This window comes from Vicia villosa, linkage group LG4, assembly GCF_029867415.1.
Source record: "Vicia villosa cultivar HV-30 ecotype Madison, WI linkage group LG4, Vvil1.0, whole genome shotgun sequence".
Lineage (NCBI taxonomy): Eukaryota > Viridiplantae > Streptophyta > Magnoliopsida > Fabales > Fabaceae > Vicia > Vicia villosa.
The window spans coordinates 125,415,669-125,432,089 of record NC_081183.1 but is presented as its reverse complement, the minus strand read 5'-3'; the positions used below and the strand labels follow the sequence as shown (position 1 = coordinate 125,432,089).

At 37.2% G+C, this 16,421-nt stretch overlaps 1 protein-coding gene across 2 annotated transcripts; it reads left to right on the top strand.

The window, feature by feature from the left end:
• The first annotated feature begins 933 nt into the window (after positions 1–933).
• Positions 934–5,115, top strand: LOC131595160 (vacuolar-sorting receptor 6-like). 2 transcript variants are annotated; one of them, XM_058867445.1, is made up of 13 exons: positions 934–1,442; positions 1,835–2,527; positions 2,611–2,699; positions 2,795–2,864; positions 2,991–3,074; positions 3,186–3,265; positions 3,385–3,466; positions 3,640–3,722; positions 4,078–4,141; positions 4,245–4,373; positions 4,458–4,564; positions 4,656–4,770; positions 4,869–5,115. In XM_058867445.1, exons 1-12 carry the CDS (start codon positions 1,157–1,159, stop codon positions 4,764–4,766), a joined length of 1,878 nt encoding a protein of 625 aa, XP_058723428.1. In that variant the 5' UTR covers positions 934–1,156; the 3' UTR covers positions 4,767–4,770; positions 4,869–5,115. The 2 variants fall into 2 exon arrangements, with proteins under 2 accessions (XP_058723428.1, XP_058723429.1); XM_058867446.1 differs by having other exon boundaries at positions 935–1,442; positions 4,461–4,564.
• Positions 5,116–16,421: the final 11,306 nt, after the last annotated feature.

The window sequence follows — 16,421 nt, the reverse complement described above, 5'->3', positions numbered from 1 at the left end:
GAGTAAAATCTTATTGTGAAGGATTGGAATGACACATTACTAAGACTGAATCGCCCTCTGTTTGAGAAAGAGAAAGGCGGATCGAGTGGCTTTGGATGCCAATGTGGTTGATAAATCAGAAGGTTCTGTTGAAAAAGGAAGTTGAAATTTTGAGGAAGAAAATTGAGAAATAGAGATATGAACGTCTAGGAGAGGAGATATGGATCTCTAGATCATAAGAGATCTAAACGTGAAAATATGCGGGAATCAAATTTCGATGGCATCAAAATGCGCCACTGTTTCGTGGTGGAACCAGAATCGTTAGGTGAATTATATACTAGTGCTTGTTACAATGGATTTAAGCTTTTGGTTCGGTGGAAAGGGTGCTGACCTGCAAGGTTAGCATTCCAACGTCCAAGTCAGTAAGAGAATGAAAAGTGATGTGACAGTAATAATGAATTTAAATATCGAAGAATAATGCATATTTCCTCTTAAATAATGTGAACGAATTAAAATAGAAAACGCAGAATGATGCATATATCGCGACCAACTTTCTAATTGATTTGGTTAATAGTACTCTTGAAGGTAGAATTATTTGCTTCACGAAGAATAGAGGAATATCTCCTCTTCACGCTGGCTACATTTACTTTACCTTTGGGCTTTTCGCCTGAATCTTGTGAGCGGTCCAAAACAAACTTCGGGTCCGAAACTAATATTTTATATTAAAAAGATTATAATAATAAATAAAAAATCTTCATAAAAAAATATATCCATTTTAGAATTAGTTTCAAATCAGCAACACAAGTTAAGGTAGAAAAGAGCTTTAGTATGTTATCCAATACATGTTGTTTTAATGTCTTATTTTGTATCATAAGCATTTACGAAACAATAAATATAACAATGTCATTATCAGACGTATGTTTCTATATGTGTACTAGTAGATCCCCTGACTCATTCCACCATCCCCTCTTCCATTTTACCTATCTTTTCCCTCTCTTTACGTCACAGCTTGATTGTGAAACTCAAACCTCTCCACCTTATTCAAATAACTTCAAAAAAAACCAAACTCCCTTCTCTCTCTACTCTCTCTTTCTTTACGCAAAATTTCCACTCGTAAACACCAAGACAATTACAAAGTTTTGGAGCAACACCTCCTTCTACCTCTGTTTCCTAAACAATGAAACCCTCCATGTTTCATATCTTTGTCTTGTTCTTCATTCTAACCTATGTTCAAGGTCGTTTTGTGGTGGAGAAAAATAGCATAACGGTTCTGTCACCACATAAACTACGAGGTAAAAAAGATGGTGCCATAGGAAACTTTGGAATTCCAAATTATGGAGGCTATATTCTTGGATCGCTTGTTTATCCTGACAAAGGCTCTCATGGTTGTCAAGTCTTTGAAGGTGATAAGCCTTTCAAGTTTCGGTCTAATCGCCCAACTATTGTTCTTCTTGATCGTGGAGGTATTCATTTTTCTTCTTCTTCTTTTTGGTCAAACCCGTTGACCTTTTAAGTTTATCATGTGCTTCATGTTTCATTTATCATCTATTATTGCTAATTTAATATTTTGCCTTTTTAATTCTGTTCTTTTACTGTTACATAAATTTACCTGTTCGGTTCAATTATGTGAATAATCGGACTGTCTCGGGTTCAACTCGTGTCCTGGTATTTGATGTTCTTGCACAGCTAACAACTGAGTTGGCTTAACTGGACTATAGGATTTAATTCATTTACTAGATCTAAAAAATGAGAAAGAATACCTTCAATTAAAAGATTCAATTCAACCATCCTAAGATTATGATTCTTTGAATCCAAGTTTTGTAATGCTTATTGATAAAGTTACTTGCATTTGTAGAATGTTATTTTGCCTTAAAGGTATGGCATGCACAGCTGGCTGGAGCTGCAGCGGTGTTAGTTACTGACAGTATTGATGAGTCACTGATAACTATGGATTCGCCTGAGGAGAGCACCGATGCGGACGGATACATAGAAAAGATTGTAATTCCGTCGGTTCTAATTGAAAAGTCCTTTGGCGATTCATTGAAGGATTCTCTAAGTAACAAAGACGAAGTTTTGATAAGAATAGACTGGCGCGAATCTGTTCCTCACCCTGACAATCGGGTCGAGTATGAGTTCTGGACCAACAGCAACGACGAATGCGGCCCTCGTTGCGATGAACAGATGAATTTTGTGAAGAATTTCAAGGGTCATGCTCAGATTCTTGAGAGAGGTGGGTATACATTGTTTACTCCACATTATATAACATGGTTTTGTCCAAAGCCGTTTGTTGAAAGCAGCCAATGTAAGTCTCAATGTATAAACCACGGAAGATATTGCGCGCCGGATCCTGAGAAGGATTTTGGTGAGGGATATGAAGGGAAGGATGTAGTGTATGAGAATTTGAGACAGCTTTGTGTTCATAGAGTGGCGAACGAGAGTAACCGTTCGTGGGTGTGGTGGGATTATGTGACAGATTTTCATGTTAGGTGTTCTATGAAGGAGAAAAAATATAGCAAAGATTGTGCTGAAGTTGTCATGAAATCATTAGGTAAATGCATAATTTTTATACTTCTGTGAATTGGATTATGCGGTTTTTGTCTATATTTTAAGAGTTTGATCTTAATACTACAGATCTTCCTATTGAGAAAATCAAGAAATGTGTTGGTGATCCTGAAGCTGATGTCGAGAATGAAGTTCTAAAGATCGAACAAACAGCACAGGTTAATATTTGATACTTACTTATATGACTTGCGAAAATTAATCAATTGCGTATGTTGAATAACTTATATGTTGTTGATCAATTTGTGGTATAAAGATTGGAGGAGGATCTCGTGGCGATGTAACCATTTTGCCAACATTGATTTTAAACAATGTCCAGTATAGAGGTTAGTTACTTAAATGGACGCAGATTTTGCCTCTTAGACTTCGATTTCAACTTCAAATTTGACTATCTTTTTTATGAACATATTTGATATACCGAAATTCTAAATTTTTATTTGTTTTGTCGAAAGGAAAATTGGAAAGAACATCTGTTTTGAAGGCGATATGTGCAGGATTTAAGGAGACTACTGAACCTCAAGTTTGTTTAAGTGGAGGTTAGTGTGCTTAATATTTCATCATATGAACCGAACTAGTGATTGATTCTTTTATTTCAAAACTTCTTCTGTTAGAGCGAGTTTAACTTTGTTCTGGTTTTGGTTTGTCAGATATCGAAACTAACGAGTGTCTAGAAAGAAGAAATGGAGGATGCTGGCAAGACAGAAGTGCTAATGTAACTGCTTGCAAGGTATAGATAAGGAATTTCTGTTACCGATTTTTCTTACAAAACATAAGCACTATGGACTATATAACGGTCCATAGTGTTTATGTGATTTGCTGCAAATTGAACTTTCTATTGTTTGTCAGGATACTTTCAGGGGAAGAGTTTGCGAATGTCCTGTTGTGGAAGGTGTTCAGTATAAGGGTGATGGTTATACAACATGTGAAGGTATTCCTTCTAGAATACATTAAAGTTTCATCTTCATTTTATTTTTCAAATATGAAAATATATATTCTGGTCTCGGATCTTGATTCACTGCAGTCACTGCTTGTTTACTGTAATCAAAATGATAAGCAATTTTCCATTTTGTTGATGATATGTTTACACTTCCTATATGACAGCTTTTGGACCTGCAAGATGCTCTATAAACAATGGAGGCTGTTGGTCAGAAACTAGAAATAAAATTACTTTCTCAGCTTGTTCAGTTAGTACTGCTTAACCAAATCTTCATCTTTTCTTCTTTTATTTCATCCTGTTTGATTGTAAATATAGCTTTTGATCCATGTAATTGAAGTTATAGTATTGACGTCTTCTTTCTGTCCAAGTTTGATGATGTGGCCAATAGAGCCACATGTAAAATCAAACTTGGATTGAAAGATGGTGTCAGAAACTAAATTTAAGGTAATCCTTAAATGCATAGACAAAAAATTGCAGCGACTAAAATCAGAAAGTGTTTATATTACAAGGATTAAAAACGCTGCCTCCGATAAGATATTCATTGTACTACATTCTCGGACAGGGCTGAAGGCTAACAGTTTATCTTTTTTTTTTCAATAAAGGAATCCAAGGTAAATGGCTGTCACTGCCCAGAAGGATTTGTTGGAGATGGTATCAAATGTGAAGGTAATATTTCTTTCCGCAACAATCTCAAACACTCTATCGCCTTTATATGATCGATTTTGCAAAAAAAATATAACTTTTGTTATTCTCTTTTGATCTGATTCAGATATCGATGAATGTAAGGAAAAAAGTGCTTGTCAGTGTGATGGCTGCAGCTGTAAGGACACTTGGGGTGGTTACGATTGTAAATGCAAAGGCAATCTTCTTTACATCAAGGAACAAGATATTTGTATTGGTAAGACATTCATATCTTAACTGTAACAAAAGATTTCACATCATAGTTGATAGTCCAAGATAATAATTTTTGTTTTAATATTAGCAGAAAGAAATGGATCAAAATTTGGAAAAGTACTCGCATTTGTGGTCATAGCAGTTGTTGCGATAGCTGGTCTAGCTGGTTACGTATTCTACAAGTATAGACTCAGGGTAAGCCTATTATTCTCAACTATACGTTACGCAACACGATACTAGCATAACATATTAGAATCATAATTTAATCACCTATATCTATTTTTAGTCTTACATGGACTCCGAGATCATGGCGATCATGTCACAATACATGCCATTGGACCAGCAAAACAATGTAGTCCATGCTGAATCAGAGCCTTTACGACAAGGCAATGTGTAAGAAGGTATTCAATTATTCTTGAATCTCTTCTTCTTTCGACGATTTTGCGTTTATGTTTTTCAATTTTCTTATTATGTAACTATCTGTATATTCTCTCTGCAGACATAATAAGCACGAGAACAAGAATGAATGTATATTTGCTGAGTCGATCTCGCGGCGCGAAGGAAAAAATTCAGTACTTTTACTATAGGATAATCATGTGAACGATTGTACACATATAGAAAGTTCCTCTACAGAATCATATCCAATTTTCACAGACTGTAAATAGATATATTGAGATAGAAGTAAATGAACATTTGAGACTATGCTATATGTTCATATCTATGCTAATGAATGTGATATTTCTCAATCCACTTTTTATATATGGTCAAATCTGCAAAAGAATTTATTAGGTAGTGTATTTTTTTTTTTTTTTGACAGAAATACACTACCAAATGAATTTTGGAGTGGATTTTAGGGGGTGGTTGAGAATTTTCCAATCTCTAAAAGCCTTTCTCTTTGGTAGGTAGGTGGGTTTTAGGAATATCACTAAACCAATTGTAGAAGTTTTTCCAATTCATCACCCTTATGATATAGTAAGTATTAGGAATGTATTGGATTTCAAATTTAAAACACTATTTTGACAAGGAATTGAAAATTTGAAAATACACCTTTATAGATAGAAGTTTTAGTTTAGATTTTAATGAATCTATAATGGGGGTTTTAACATTTTAAAGTACAATGCATTAATAAGATTTGAAAGATTTTATGAATTTTTTTTGTAAAAATTTGAAGTTACAAAAGTGAATTAGAAAAGATAATAAAATTAATTTTAAAATTTTAATAAGGTGTCTTCTAGTTACAATTCAGTTTCTTTATCTTCTTCAAAAAATTTGACTGTAACTTAGTCATTTGAAAAAACATAATCATAATAAAAGATAAATAAACAGAAATTTAATTCAAATACAAGTATTTATTCTTTCAAAAGAAAGTGTATATACTTTTTGATCACTCATTGTTTTGAATAATTTTTTCTTTTTTAGTTGAATAAAGTTTGATCTCTTAAAGTTGTTAGTGCAATTTCTTTTCTTTATTTCTTTCTTTTCGTGAGTTCTCACTATCGTTAAGTTAAACTTATTTCCAAATGACTCCAAGGATCTCCAAGAATTAGAGCTAGAGTGCTCCAACGTATTATTGTATTGATTAATTTTAACTAAGGGTTAAAAAATGATCTGGTCTGTTGGACATGTCCGTTTAATCTATATTTTTTTACGGAGATTTAGCCAATCTGTTTTGATCCACATGGTGAACAGACTAATCTGGTTTCATGGTTCAGAGGGACGAATCACTGAGTGAGCCTTGTTTCCAACAAAAATCGAACTCGGGTAGTACCTGAACGATTCGTCCTTAGTGGAAGCACCTTTTCCACTAGAGCCTAAGTAGTTTTTAGAGGCCCTCTGTTAGCTAGTCATAGTTTAATAATGACAAAACAAATAGAGGTTCTATTTAATCACGATTTGACTTAACAAATATATTTAGCTATAGTTTAACTTTGATAATTTTAAGACATTGTGCGGTAGTCCGCCTTGCATGCCTTCAAAGACGGCATTGTCTATGAGCATTCTCTGCTCCGCTCTCATTGTTTTGCGAGAGAAGTCAAGATTTTAGGCCGACACTCATAATTGTGTTCTCTCCGTCCCGCTCTATTTTTCTGTGAATTTTTGCAAAATAGATCTAAAAGGAGCAGACATATTCGTTTGTCAACCCTAATTCCAAACTTCCTCGTATTAACATGAGCTATCGTGCTTGTATTATTGTACTTGTGTACTATTTCAAGTAGTTTTTTAAATTTAAATTCATGTTGAGAGGAAAATCATTAAATGTGTTCTTTGTAGAATAATTTTTATTTGGTGACTGTGTGCGGAGGATCAAAGTCTTTTTTTTAATAAATAACACTTGTATTAAGAGAAAGAGGTACTAGGGGTACCCCAACCCATACAAGAGAAAGATCAAACACCGAAAACTATTACAACAGCTAGAAATACTACATACAATCCGCCGGGTTTTTAAACCACTCATAGAAATTACAAAGGATCCTATCTTTTGATTCAATTTCAAACCACCACCAAGAGAACCAAAGAATTGAAAAGAAGAGTTCATCTATATCAAAAGCTGCACTATTGAAAATAATATCATTTCTAGACTGCATATGCACCAACATATGGTCAGCCAAATAGCACCCATTCTGCCACTAGACAATTTTCCAACTGATATCTCAATACACTTTAGAAAATGGCTGCAGCGGAGGATCAAAGTCTTAACTACCTATTGTTGAGTTGATCAGATGAATAAGATGACTTGCTGGAGAAACTCTTTAAGAGAAGGTAGTTATGTAAGCATTAACTAAGGCTAGTAGTATAACAAGGTGTTTAGAATCTTCTAACCCATCATTTCTACAACAAGGTGTTTAGAATCTTCTAACCCATCATTTCTACACCTAGTGCGTCAAAGTATAAAATTCTTTACAAATTGGAAAGAAATTAAACTCTTAAAAAAAACGAAGCTTTAACATTCGTAAAACAAAATTCTAACTTGAGTGAATATCCGAAAATTCAAAAATGGTTTACCACATACTCCTCCATCTTCACCACCTAACAAAACCCACAATTTCCAAACTGCCTTCACGCATATCACCTTTCAATTCTTCATTCTCCCATTCCTCAAACAAACCTCATCTCCACCACACTTGAACACCCCAAGAACTAACAAAAATCAACCTCTTAATTCTCCAACTCTGCAACTCCAACCAACTCCCAACCGCCCTACATCTCACCAAAACCGCCTCTCCATTCTCTTAACCTCTCCCCACTCATCAACTCCCTCACCTCTCACCCTAACCTAACCCACACTATCTCCCTCTTAACTCACCTCTTCCACACTCCACACTCTCACCCCGTTTCATTCATGCTTCTCTCTTATTACCTCAACAACCGCTCCACCAACCAAACGTGTAAGCTCCTCAAATGGTTACATAGACCTGGCTCTCCTTCCTCTCCTGATGTTACCGCGTTCCGTCTCGTTATTCGTTATTCCCGCTCTGTGCAGTGATGGATTCGTTCTTCATGCTTGTTAAGAGTCCCACATCGAGTAATATATGGCCTGAACATGTCCTTATAAGTGGGGGCAATCCTTACCCTAAAAGTTGGTTTTGTAGGGATGAATTAGGTCAAACTCACATTTCTTAACAATGCTCTTGATCCTTTTAGGGATATGGTTGGTGGTGGGAGCCAATAAGAAACGGTTGATTGTGTCGATTGTGGGAAGTGGTTGTACCGTGGGTTACTTGGTGAGTCTAGGGTTAATCAAGCTTTGGAACTCAATGATACGATTTTGATTCTCGCACGTGATCCTCAGGAGGGGGTGAAGGTGTTGCACTGAGATTCTAATAATGGAGAAGAGAGAAAAAAAGATTGACATATAATCTCCACCATTTATTTTAAAATTCAATGGTTCAGATTTATTCTCATGTTCTCACATAAGAATGTCATTCTCATATGATACGTCATATATATATATATATATATATATATATATATATATATATATATATATATATATATATATATATATATATATATATATATATATATATAAAATAAATGGATAAATGATAATAAATCTTCAAATCTCCAAATCTCTTAAAATAAATGAATATATATTAACAAAAAAATTAACACGGAAACCACAATCTCTTCAAATCTTCCAACTGCTTCAATCTTCCATCTCCTCCAACACTATCTCTTCAAATCACCACAAACACAATCTCTTCAAATCAAAATAAACACTTGTAACAAAATTCAAAAAAAAATTCTAAACTCAAAATCTCATTTCTCAAACAAACCCCTATATCCAAAAATTCAAAATCTCATTTCTCTAACAAATTCAAATAAAAAACCCAGAAAATTCAAACAGAGAGGGGATAAAGAAATGACAAAAGTAGAAATATAAGTGTTCTGGACTGGGCCAGGATTCATCCCAGTCTACTTTCGGTCGAATTGAACCTCTGAGCCCTGGAGGAGTGAACACGTGCTCGGATCCTATGAAGCCTAATAGCGTTGGAGCACCACAACACGTGCTCGGCATATGATGCTCCCCGTGAGCGTCCCATCTGACGAGGACTTCCCTCCTCGTCCAAACTCGGGCTTACCAGGCACGCTTCCTGCAGGCGTCCCTTTCGCCGAGGGCTCTCTTCCTTGTGGCCTTATGACGAGGACCCTCCTCCTCGTATGGTCACTTCACATCAAACCCCCTGAATAATACGTAGTCTCTGAAAGACTGCGACTCCCGTAAACTTCTGAGTGGTTAACCAGGACGGAGACCACGTACTGGTCTCTGATATTTCCGCCTGGAATCCCGGCAGTCTCCTAACTGGGCCTGGGTATCCAGTCCAGTAGCGATATCTTGGCCCAGCGCTGGGGGCTATAAATATCCTCTTTCACAAGAGGGTCAGGTATTCACTTCTTCTATCCCTTACCTTGTATTTGCCCCTGTTGCTCGTCTTCTTACTTTAGCATCGAAGTACCTTGCAGGTACACCCCCTAGTTCACTAAAGATCCAGATTCTTGCAGGCCTTGAAGATCCATCTGATCAGGTACGATCAATAAGCTACCAATGATTTGTGATATTTCTGTCACAGAGATTACCGAGGTAAACTGAACCAAATTCGATGTCGCCGATTTTGCGGGTTGGATCAAAGTTGTTAGTGGAAAAGATTCATGGAGTGGTGGTTGTGGAGGAAGACGGTAGTTAGATCTTCTCCTAGTGGTGATTGAGAGTTTAAGGTTATTGGTCTTGTATTTGTTTACCCATAAAGTTTCCAAAAGCTGTCTGCCTAACTGATTTTTCAAAGATATCCATAGCTTCCATGATTGATTTAACCTAAAAACACAAAAAAAAATAAACGATTAAATATTAGAGATCATTAAAATTGCAAATTTGAAAAAGAATGAAGGAAAAGAGGGGTTATCAATTGAAGATATGAGGGGAATACATGGTTGATTGATTTATGAATTTATGAAGATTTTGTTTTCAGAGAAGATAAGAGAGAAGCCGTTTTGGTGGTGGATTTTTTCGTATTTTGTTGATGAAAGAAATATATTGAAAATTGATGATTAATGAAAATTAATCAAAATTAATTATTTTAACAAATTGCTGATTAATTTTTTTTTAGTAAGCAAGTTGTGTTAGAAAGAGAACTAAGGGTTCTCAACACCTGTTTACATTAAAGAAGGGGGGACAACCCCGCAAAAAACTCCTAGAAATTACAAACCGATTCGGTACTACGAAATAAAGAACAAAGGATCTTTGTTAAATTCGTAGAAACTACAAATAGGATGTGTAATATCTCCTATAAAAGCCCACTTCCACACCAATAACTTGATGCTCCATATAGTATTATCCACATTCCACACTTCATTCCGAAAACATACCCCATTTCTATAAAGCCAAAGGGTCCATAAAGTTGCTAACCAAACTACTCCTAGTTTACCTTCTTTAACTTTCTTTTTTTTACAAAAGGATAGCCAATCCAAAAAAACCTCCCAAACAATCATCCTCCACCCCTCCATACGGTTTACCAATCCACCTAGCCACCGAAACCCAAACCATATTAACCGAAGTACAAGAAAAGAAAGAATGCTTCCGACTTTCCGGATCAACACCACAAAAAACACACTTGGAATTTTCTACCGACAAAGTAATACCTCTTTGAAGTAGTAAATCCTTTGTTGGAAGTCTATTCACAAGGAGTCTCCAACCAAACGCCTTAATTTTGAACGGAACTTCCACTTTCCATATCAAGCTTAAAGCCCCATCATATTTGTTAAAAGGACCATAAGGAATACGAAGACCGGCATAAAACTTATAACAAGAAGCAACAGAGAAAACGTCGTCCGATTCGGCCTTCCACTCCAATTTATCACCCTCCTCACAACAAGGCCTACAGCCCTCCAACAAAACCCCCAAAGAAACCAACTCCGACTCAAGATTTTGCTCGGTTAAAACCAACGGATTAATCCCTAAATTCCCCCACGACCAAACCCCATTTACCCAACCTCCCATTCCCGCCACCGCCACTTTCTTCAACCAAGAAACCTCATATAAATTCGGAAAATCCTTCTTAAAACAAAAAGAATCCAACCACGTCGCTTCCCAAAACGGAGTAGAAAACTCATTCCCAATTTTAAACCGACAAAAAAACTCCATAGGATCTCTATTCCCCCTCTTCCCAAAAACCCAAATAGCCATCAAATCCCTCCACCAAAAAGAATCAAAAGGAGAAGAAAAAGACTTAGAAGATGAAGAAAAAGGAAGTGTACCTCCACAAAAGGTCTTCATGATTAAGTCTCCATATCTTGCTTTTAACAATTTATACCAAAGAACATCCTCTCCTTTAAGAATTATCCACCTCCATTTATTCAAAAGTGCCAAATTAAAGTACATGATATTTTTAATGCCAAGACCCCCTTCTCCACCGGTAAACAAACATTCTTCCAACTAACCCAACTAATCCTCCTCTTATCCTCCATACCTCCTCCCCACAAAAAATTACCTTGAATACTTGAAATTTCCTTAGCCACCGTTACCGGCATCTTATAAAAAGACATGGTAAAAATAGAAAGAGAGCAAATAACTGACTTCAAGAGAGTTATTCTTCCGCCCAAACTAAGAAAACGATTCTTCCAACCCATAAGCCGCTTCTTCAACTTTGCCACAAGCGGTTTCCAAGAAGCTACCTTTCTCGGATTACAACCCACGACAATTCCAAGAAAAGAGAACACCCCCTCTTCCACTTTACAAGAAAGAACATAAGATGCCGCATCCAAAAAATTCTTACTAACATTGTATCCGATCAATTTACTCTTGTGATAATTTATGCCGAGCCCAAAACAAGTTCAAACGCCCTAAGCACTGCCTTGATAGCCCACACTTGCCTCCAAGAACCCTCACCCGCTAAAAGAGTATCATCCGCGAATTGAAGAATATCCACCACACACTCCCCCTTAACATTAATACCTTTGAATTCGCCAATCTCCACCGATTTCCTCACTAAACCCGCTAAGCCCTCAACCGCCAAAACAAAAAGGAAAGGCGATAAGGGATCGACTTGCCTCAAACCCTTCTCCACCACAAAACTCCTTCTTAGGACTCCCATTCACCAAAACCGACATCTTACTATGAAAAACCAAAACATCCATCCATCTCTTCCACAATAAGCCAAACCCCATTCTATCCATCATGTACCTAAGGAAATTCCAAGAGACTTTATCATAAGCCTTCTCAAAATCTACCTTAGACAATAAGCTCCTCCTTCCATCTTTCTTGACTAAATCCACTACCTCATTAGCAACCACCACCCCATCAAGAAGATGTCTTCCCGGCACAAAAGCGTTTTGAGAAGGTGAAACAATCGCATGTAGAACCTTTTTCAACCTACCCGCTAAAAGCTTAGAAATTGCCTTATACATACATCCCACCAAGCATATAGGCCTATAATCATCCAAAGAAACCGGATTCGGAACCTTGGGGACCAAAGACAAGAAAGAAGAAGAAATAACTTTACTAACCTCACTCCCCGAGTGAAAATAGTTGAAAAAGCGAACGAAATCCTTCTTGAGAAAAAACCAACACTTCTTTATGAATAAGAAAGAGTATCCATCCGGCCCCGGGCTTTTAGAACTTCCACAACTACAAATTTCTTCCTTGATTTCTTCTTCTAGAAAATGAGTTTCAAAAGAAAAAGAAACATCGGGAGAAATTCTCTCAAAAGGAACACCCTCTAATAAACATCTATCTGAATCCTCCTCAACATATTTACTAGAGAAATGCCTCCACACCTCATTTTTGACTTCCTCCACCTTCTCAAGCAAACCGCCGGGAGAAGAAATCGGGCCTAAGTGATTGATTCTTCTCCTCTCCTTCACAACCTTATGGAAAAAACTACTATTTGAATCTCCTTCATTAAGCCATTTGAGCCTAGAATTTTGAACAAGCATATTCTCCTTTATTCTTAAATTTAACCAAAATCTCTTGTTCTCCCCTTTCCTATTTGAAATTGCCTCTTCAAAGAATTCTCCCGAAGCGTTCTCCAAAACCTCATCACCCAAATTTATCTCCCTCGCACTTTCTTCCACTTCCAAATCGAATCTTCCGAACACATTGTTATTCCACCAAATCAACCTATCTTTCAACCTCCTTAATTTTTCTTTTAGGACAAAATCTCCCCTTCCTTCCACAACCATCCCATTCCATTCTTTCTCAACAAAAGGAATAAACGAAGACAAATAAAACCATTCCTTGTTAAACTTGAATGGTTTCGGTCCCCAATTAGTATTATCCACCACTAACCACACCGGACTATGATCCGAAATGTCTCTTCTACCAATGAGTTGGCCCACCACACCCCACTTGCTCACAATAATATTCGAAATCAAGAAGCGGTCAATTCTACTCATAGATCTCCCATCTCCACTAAACCACGAAAATCTTTTCCCTTTACAAGGAACATCCACCAAACCACTCTCACCAATGAAATTACCAAACAAATCGGACCCATATCACCTTCACTATTCCTCCTACCCTTTCTTTCACTAGGACTTTTAATAGCGTTGAAATCCCCTCCAATAATTCACTCCCCATCACACAACGCACATTTCATATCTACCAATTTTGTCCACAAGACTTTTTTCTTATTTAAACAACAAGAGGAGTAGACATTAACCACATAATAAACACAATCCTTCCAAACAACTTTATTACCCAAGAAACCTTCACCTCTAAAACTTTGAAGAACCTCCACCCTATCCGTCCTCCAAAGAGAAATGATCCCTCCCGACATACCTACCGAGTTTGAAAAAGAAAAATCTATGTCTGTATTACTCCACAAACTTTTGACAACAAACTCCTCCGTATTTGAAAACTTTGATTCTTAAATAAAAAACATATCCGCATTCCCTTTTTTTATAATTTCGCTAATCCTCCTTCTTTTGAGCGCATTTCCGCACCCTCTCACATTTAAAGAACCTAAAATCATTTGAAACCGGTTGAATTCGCCATCTCCGACTGCCTTCTCTCTTGAGACACAGAAGTTTCTCCTACAACAAACTTATTTGAAAAGGTCATTCCTTTATATTTAGAAACACCCAGAGCTTCAATAGCTCCACGTAGCCTAGTAACATCATCTTTCTCAATTTGATCCCACTGTTTTATATTATTCCTATTAATAACATCATTCTCAGAAGAGAATTCAAGAGACCAAACCTCAGAGTTTTTTGAAGCCGAACCGCCCCCTGCCCCCGAAGCCTCTCTCCCACCAGCTAATAAAATACCCTTCTTCTTCAAAAGCTGACCCTTCCTCTTCTTACAACACTTCTTCATCTGCTTGAGCTGAACCTTACTAATTACACTTCCTAACTCCAACATAATTTTAAATTTAACCTTCTTAGAAACTGCCCCCCTTTTTGTTACCAAAGAACAATCAGCCACTGTTTTACCCTTGCCTATTGAGGAAGAAAACTCCACCGAATCAGAACCAAACTCAGTTACCCCCACAAAAGAATCCTCATTGGCCGCAAGAATAACCTTATCAAACGTCCCTTCCTACCTGTTTGTTGCACCGAACACCGCCACCGAAGAATCCTTGACCAAAACCCTTCCTCTCTGTTACTACCACTCACAGCTTCGACAAGATCAACTTTTTTCTTCTCCTTCCCCGCATCCTCTCTATCCCCTACCTTCGCCGAATCATCGAAACAAATGTGAACACAAGATCACACTCACAAAGATGTTTTTGATTCATGGCAAACTCAACAAGCATACAAGCAACAAGGTACAAGCAGAAGAACTCAAAGAAAAGCAAGCATTGGTCACTCATAACAGAGCAGGTCGACCTACTATGCATACAGGTCGACTCAACACAAGCAAAATAAGAGGAACTCAGAAAAACAGCAGTCAGGTCGACCTACTCCCAACACAGGTCGACCTAAAATGAAGAAATTTACATATCATTCTGCTAGGTCGACCTACACAACAACTAGGTCGACCTAATCTGAGGAAATGTCACCAAAATGCATCTGAAGTGGATTCTGGTCGACCTACTTCTTTAACAGGTCGACCTAACTGGGAGAAAAATCATTTAAAGTTAATGCAGCTCTGTTAGGTCGACCTAAGCACCATAAGAGGTCGACCTAATTGATCAAAAATGCCAAAATTTCTGTTCTTCTCTGCTCCAACTGATAAGCTCTCATATATATTGTCCAAGGTTCAATTATTGAATGCAACACCAACGACTGAAAGATACACAAAGGCTTCTCATCTTCGTTCTTCGTCATCTCCAATACAATTACACATAATCATTCTTGCGTTGAGGGTTAGTGATCGAGTTCGATAACGTCCATGGAACGGAATTGAAGATTCCTAGTGGGTGAAGATTTGTGGGGTTTTTGGTGAATAAAATCCGAGGGTTTTGTCCTCCAAGATAGGTGTTTCTTGGGGGTTTTTATCAAGAGGTTTCATCGAGGATCCATCTGAGTGTGAAGATTGAAGAACAAGGGTTCAAGGCAATTCAAGACACTGCAGAAAAGGGATCAAGTGAAGCTCTTGGATCACCTTGATCTGACTCAAGATTAAGGGGGAAGAAGATTCAAAGGATCGACAAATTCGGTTTATTGTTTATCGCTTTGTTTTCTTCTTTGTATAAACTGCTTTCAACATTAATGGAAGATTTCCCAATTTCAATTTGGAATTGGGGGCAGACGTAGTCGTAGCGAGGACGATCGACGAACTGCCTGAACAAATATCGTGTTCTTGTCGCTTTTATCTTTTCATTTACGTTCTGTTCATATTTGGTCATAATTGCAAAATTGATTAACGATTCAAGTGTTAAAATTGTGAATTAAGGTTCTGCATAAACATCACAATTCACCACATCTTGAATCATCATCAATTTGAACATTATCACCAAGTGTTTGTCTTTTTGCTTATTCCATTATTACTGCATTGCAAACCAAAGTTTGTCAATTTAGAAGGTAATTGATTTTCAGCTGTGAAACGTATTGATTCGATAACATATCACTTCATCGTTAATCTCAATTATCTTGTGGTTTTGTCACATATACGACCCTTGCAATAACGGTCCGGAATAGACGGAAGTCGATTCAGAACCGCTTTCGCTTTAGTTCGAAATTATTCCGAAAAACTCTGTGAGATCTATTCACCCCCCCCTCTAGATCCTCAGGCCAGCGTCTAACAAGTGGCATCAAGAGCTCTGGTTTATTCCGTGCTACGTGAAACACTTATTGGAAAGATGGCTTCCGGACCTAAAGGGGCTCACAATAGAGCTCCAGTTTTCAAAGGTGAAAACTATGGCTATTGGAAGGATTGTATGTGTGTCCACATCAATGCAATTGATAGGAACATCTGGACAGCTATTGTCAATGGTCCCTTTCAGATCACCATGACAAATGCAGCTGGTGCAGTTGTTCCAAAACCAAAAATACTTGGGATGCTGAAGATGAAAAGAGATATGGATACGATTGGAAAGCGAGAAACATTCTAATCTCAGCTCTAGGAGTTGATGAATACTATCGCGTTTCCCATTGTAGATCCGCTAAAGCTATG